We start from the raw sequence: 6,463 nt of genomic DNA on the forward strand, positions 1-6,463 counted from the left end.
TTCACTAATTATTCATGACAAGTTTGAAGATCTATTTACAACAATCGCATAGATTTCAAGATTTCTCCCACAATGATATGAGTGCAAAGAAACAAGCAATGCTCGAAAATGCACAAAGCCATTAGCACAAAGGTACAAGGCAAAACAAGTTTTGAGACAAAAGCTCAACAATGTCAATCAAACTTTTTCATTTTCTAATTTTTATGTGATTTTTGGATTTTTGACATAAAAGAAGAAAAAGATTGATCAAAAATAAAAAGGAGCAACAGTATTCACAAATAGACAAACAATCAATAATCAACATAAACAACAAGCAATCAATCAAACATCGTCACAAAGCATAGGAGGTATTAATGCATGGACATGTTGTAATGTTTATGCATGAATACCCTTTTTTACCCACACGTCACTTGCGTTTGGGGTAATTTCCTTATAGGATTGGGTACGGGAGTTAGGGCTTTCAAACCTTCGTGAGAAGCTTTCCAAGCAGTTGGTGAATGCACCAAATCATCTTCATCACGTTCATCATTCCGAGATCACCATTTTGATCTCTAGATTGTTCACCTGCCCAATTTCTTCTATCATTTCTAGGTCCTCGTGACCTTTGAGGAGTTGCATTATTCTTTGCTCTCAGCTTTTGGCAATTTGGTCGAGTATGCCCTTGAAGTCCGCAATGATGACACACATAAGTTGATTTAGGACCTTTTTGTGGTCGCGGACGAGACTTGGCACGAGATTCAGACCTGCCCACATACTGATTGCGGGGATTCAACAACCGTTGGTTCTCCACATTCTTCTTCTCCTCCATCTTGAGCTTCTCAGTAGTAAGGTCAACTTCAACTGGACCCTTAGCCTTCACAAACTTCACTTCTTTAGTGACAGTTCCAGATGAGCTACTTCCTCCGGTATATCCCAATCCGGATTTGTCTGAAAAACTCTTTTGAGATGAAATAACATCATCTAACTTCTTGGTGGTGACCCTCTCTATTTTAGCATTTGCTTGCACAACCTCTTGCTCAAGAAATCTCACTTTTGTGTAAGCTTCTGACAGCTCACCATTCAGTGTCTCTATCTCACATTTGGCCTCCCTATATTGGATTAGGAGACTTTTATAGTCCTCCTCTACCTTCTTCATTTTTCTCACAGCAGCCTTGGCCACCCTTGTGTACTCACCCGACTTCTCCAAGAGTGAGTTAAAATTCTCTTGAAGATTGGCTGTGCTTTCATCTTCTTCAGCATCTAATTCTTCAACAATTCCCAGTGATTCTTCATCACTATGTTCTCCAATGTCTCATACAAGCAGATTCAACTCGTCTGAAGACTCAACATGAGCAATAGTCATAAAAGCTGAGTAGTTCCCCTCTCCATCACAGCTTTCTTCAGATTCTGAGTCGGATGAATCCGAGTCACTCAATGTTGTGGCATACACTTTGCCTTTCGATTTCAAATAATTCGGACATTCTTTCTTAAAGTGTCCATGCCCGTTACATTCGAAACAAGTGACACCTTGTGTAGGTTGTGATTCTTTTCCATCTTTCTTTTTGAATTCCCTTTTCTCCTTTCCTAAACTTTGGAATTTTCTTTTATCACCAAATTTGCCATTATTTTTGAATTTCAAGAACTTTCTGAAATTTTTACCAAGGTATGCAACATCTTTGTCAACCACATCTTCTCCCGATGAGTCTTGATCTTCCACCTTCTCATTAATGGTCTTAAGAGTAAGAGATTTACTCTTCCGTTAATTGGGCAGCGACATCTCATAAGTCTGAAGAGAACCAACCAACTCCTGGACTTTGATGTCATCAAGGTCCTTGCTCTCTTCAATCGCTGTCACTTTAGCACGAAAACTTTCCGGCAGTGATCGAAGGATCTTCCTTACAATTTTAGAATCCTCCGTTTTCTCCCCCAAATTGAACTTGCTGACAACCACCTCATTTAGCTTCCCATAGAAAGAGTCAAAGAACTCATCCTCACTCATTTTGAGCTCCTCAAACCGAGTGGTCAGCATTTGCAACTTGGTGTCTTTCACTTTCTTCATGCCTTCGTAGGTGGTTTCCAATATCTCCCATGCTTCTTTGGCAACGGTAATGTGAGAGATCCTGTGAAATTCATCTGGAGACACACCACAGAAAATAACATTGAGTGTTTTACTGTTAGCATTAGATGCAGCGAGTGCTGCCTTATCCCATGTGGATTTAGCTGCCTCAGGTCTGGTCCAACCAATCTCAACAGCATCCCAAACAGATTCATCAATTGAGCAAAGAAATGCTCTCATGCGAACCTTCCAAAAAGCATAATTACTACCATCAAAATATGGAGGTGCATTTAGGGATTGAGACCGATCCATCTCAATAGGGAGTCAAGGATCACACAATGGTATTGAAACCAATAAATGTGTACCCGCTCTGATACCAATTGAAAGTTCAAATATGTGTATAAACACCCTTGAACGTTTAGACCCCCAAATTACAACTTAACCAATTCAAGCATTATGTCAAACAACTAGTGTGCAGAAAATTAACATAAGCTATAATATGGAATTGGAAAAACTAACTAAGCCAAATTAAAATCTCAACCCACAGCAGATAGTAAAAGGCATAGATAGAAGGGAAAGAAGATGCAAACACAAAGACAACACGCGATGTGTTATCAAAGAGAAAACCAAAGCCCTCGGCGTAAAACCTCTCTGCCGCCCTCCAAGCAGTAAACAATCCACTAGAAAATGTAGTTGGGATACATGGACAACAATAGACCCTCCAAGCCTAATCTACCTAGTGCACTTAAGCCCTCTAAGCTTCTTGCTCCAACGAGGTTGCGCCGTACCTTTTTCTTTTCTAGCTTCCCGGATTCCACTACTAGACCATAGCATCAACCAATGAAGATTGGTTCCTTCCTAATTTCTTCCCAGAATACCAAACAGCCCTCTCACAGTAATGGATATGGTGAGAACAAGGTTTTGGTAAAAAGCCTCTCAAGGATTTGGCAGTGGAGAGGAAGAGAGTTGAGGAATTTGAAGAGGCACTTATGTAAAGATTGTAGATGAATCAATCTTGTTTTACTCTAGGGTTTCTCTCTCAAAATTCTCTTTGGAAGCTCTCTTTCTTTTGTGGGTATAAGGGGTATATATACTAGGGTGAGAGAGGAATGTGAAACGTCAGGTTTTTCAAAACAGGGCTGGCTCGCGGCTTGGCCTCGCGACTTGACTGAGTCGCGAGATCCAGTCGCGAGATAACCGTGTGGCCAGTTGTCCTGTTTTGTCCTGTAGTGCTCCAGCTAGCATGACTGTTCACCTTCTGGCATGCTTGGCACGTGTGCTGCGTCTGGCGGCTTGCAGCCACGAGTCACTCGCGAGGCCAAGCCACGAGTCTCTGTTTTCTTCCACACTTTTGAGCAAACTTCACTCTATCTCACTCACTACCCTTACAACAAGCCCACCTAAATACAGGGTTACTAAATGCTGAAATACAAGCAAATTTGGCACGGAATAAAGCCAATTAGATGGTTGAATAAATTCAACCTTACATCTTCTATTCCCAAAAATTCATCTCCCACCTTTTTTAGACTATAGGCATGCAATATCTCTAACGATTCGAGCAACAGCAACTTCCCCAGTGGAGGCAAACACTCTAACCTTGTGCAATATGAGAGTTCAAGTTTTTTCAATGTTGAGTACATCATCCTATCAAAAAACAATGTGGTGCCCATGTAGAACCCAATTGTTAAAGATTCCAAGCGTAGAGGTGGCTCTAAGATACGCATAATTAATGCATCATTCACCATTCTTCCATCCTCTTTCTCATCTTCATCCTCTTCCTTGTTAAAACATAGATTCAACACTCAAACGTGGATCTTTTTCTTGAATGTATTCTTGACCTCACCTAAATCTGCCACATTTTTCAACCCTACTATTTTAAGACTCCATTGAATGTCATTCAAATTTTCTAACTCTCCCAATTTACATCTTTCTTCACCCTCACTGCTTACAGAGAAGTACGTTAACGTTCTAAGACAACTTAATCTCCTAATTCCTTTCGGAAACCATTTGATTCCACAATCATCATGAAGGAGAAGGTGTCTTAAATTAAATAATTTACCTATCCGTTGAGGTAATTTCTCAAGTTCAAGACACCTACGAACATCCAAACTTTGTAAATTACATAAATTACATATTGTTTCAGGCAATTCTTTTAAATTAATACAAGATAACTTGAGGTATCTTAAATGTATCAATTTTTCTAACTCATTTGGAAGTTCCAAAGTGGATTTACCTTCCAAATGCAATGTTCGCAAACTTGTCAAATAGTCAAATAACTCAGATTGGACAATCTCAGAAGACAAAATATTCAAATTGAGAAAGCGTAAATTTTTTTGCATCATAAACAGACTTATGAACTGTTTCTTTAACTATTAATGACAATTGCTGAGCCCTTTTAAAGTTTTTCTCAACCTTGTCATCACAATTGATTGTGAAGAGCACATCTTTTGTCATTGACTTTGCAAATTCATGAACAACATTATGCATTTTGCAACTTTTAATTCTACCATCATTCTCATCTTGCTCAAAATCATGGAAAAAAGAGCACACGGCTAATTTTACAAAGTACTCTTCCACTATGTCTTCCATCTTCATAATTTCTTTTGAGTCGATATATCCTTGTGCCATCCAATTGATGATTAACTCAAGCTTATCGAATAAATGATCTTTCGGGAAGACAGCACAAAATAAGAAACATTGTTTTTCTAACAATGACAATTCATTATAACTCAACAGCAATGGTTCAAAATGACCTTTTTCAATATCTTCTAATTCCCACAAACTATTGTGCAAAACCATCTCCCACTCTGCTCTACTTCTTTTGCCACGCATGAGACACCCAAGAGTTTGTACAGTGAGCGGCAAGCCTTTGCACTTATTTACTAGTTCTCTGCATAACTCTTTTTCATAGCGACATCTACTTGGACTAGTGTTAGAAAACGCTATTCTACTAAATATCAACAAACAGTCATTGAGGGACAATTCCCTCAAATTGATCGTGTAGGAACTCGCCATCATCTCCGCAACACTGTTTTTACGTGTGGTGACTAGAATTCTACTGCCTTGGGCACCACATTTGAGTACATTTCTAAATGGCTCCCACTTTGTAAAGTCTTCAGTCCACACATCATCTAAGACAAGAAAGAATTTCTTCTCTCTAATTAAATCATGAATTTCACACAATAGAGTTTCAAATTCAGTAACTTCATTGAGGGATAATTCATGTTTAACTTCCTGAATGATTGCTTTGGCAACCTTGCACTGATCAAAAGTATTAGAGACACAAACCCACATTCTTTCATGAAAATGGGCTTCCAATTCGGGATGATTGTAGACTAATTGGGCAAGAGTAGATTTTCCCATACCGCCCATGCCCACTAAGGAGATAACACGAGGATTACTTTCTTCCTGGCTACCCACGCCTAACAAGTTGCTCAACAGTTCATCCCTATAGTTATCACGACCAATTATATCAAACACTTCCACTAAGGATGTGGTAATTGGTCGCTTAAATACTTCTACATGTGAATGGCTAGTCAAGTCAAACCCATACGCCTTTTTGTCTCTGATAATGTTATCTAATGTTTGTTTCAGGTTTTCTACTTTGTGACCAATCTCACGACGCAGAGAAAGGTTATCTATATGACGAAAACAACATGACAGAGCGGGTAAAAATGAGCATGGTACCTTCTTCTTCTTCAGGGCAGCAGGATTGTTATTTGTAAAAGCTCTTTCTTCTTCTTTTTGAATTTCTGATTTGATCCTTGTAGTGTTCCACTTGTCCAACACGTCATCCATCATGTAGTACACATCTCTGAGCTGATCCAACCAAAGCTTCACAGCTGCGTCCGTCAGTTGTCTCTTCTCAGCATCATTGAGCATCGCCTGGACGATTTGAAACTGTTAGAAAGCTTTTCGATTTCTTCATCAACGCCAACAATCAAGTTTATCTCTTGTTGAGCCTGCTGAGCAGCGATTGAACCCAACTGCTTCAAGAGTTCAGTAAATAGTGATCCCGCATCCATACTTGGAGACTAAAGTTGGATCGACAATAAAAAGAAAGAAACAGAATGCGAATGACAAAAATAAGGAGCAATTAAAGTGAGAAATAGATTAATAAGCAACAGCAGCTGATGTGCTTGTGCTTCTTCACTCCTACTAATTCGGCTTTTATAACGAACTAGCAACCTCATTGAATAAAGAAAAACTTTTAATATTTATTCATTAAGATAATTGCGTTCTTTACTGAGGATGTATATGATATATGGTATCGGTAATATATGGTATCGGTAAGAAGGTAACATGTTATCTTTATGTATTCGAGTAAAAACAAAATATAGGTCATTTAGTATTGTCCCCTTGTTCCCATAAAATAAAATAAGATAAAGTATTGCCCACCTATGGGCCACGAATTATTCCAATGTGATG

At 38.9% G+C, this 6,463-nt stretch overlaps 1 protein-coding gene across 1 annotated transcript; it reads right to left on the reverse strand.

Moving 5' to 3' along the window:
* Positions 1–4,327: 4,327 nt before the first annotated feature.
* LOC115991407 (putative disease resistance protein RGA3) lies at positions 4,328–5,917 on the reverse strand. The gene has a single exon (XM_031115103.1). The coding sequence runs from the start codon at positions 5,915–5,917 to the stop codon at positions 4,328–4,330; it is 1,590 nt and encodes a 529-aa protein (XP_030970963.1).
* Positions 5,918–6,463: the final 546 nt, after the last annotated feature.

Source organism: Quercus lobata, chromosome 5 (genome assembly GCF_001633185.2).
Source record: "Quercus lobata isolate SW786 chromosome 5, ValleyOak3.0 Primary Assembly, whole genome shotgun sequence".
NCBI lineage: Eukaryota > Viridiplantae > Streptophyta > Magnoliopsida > Fagales > Fagaceae > Quercus > Quercus lobata.

Bases quoted from the DNA above. Each gene is read 5' to 3' on its own strand.
- LOC115991407 (XM_031115103.1), bottom strand. From the start codon at position 5,917: ATGCTCAATGATGCTGAGAAGAGACAACTGACGGACGCAGCTGTGAAG.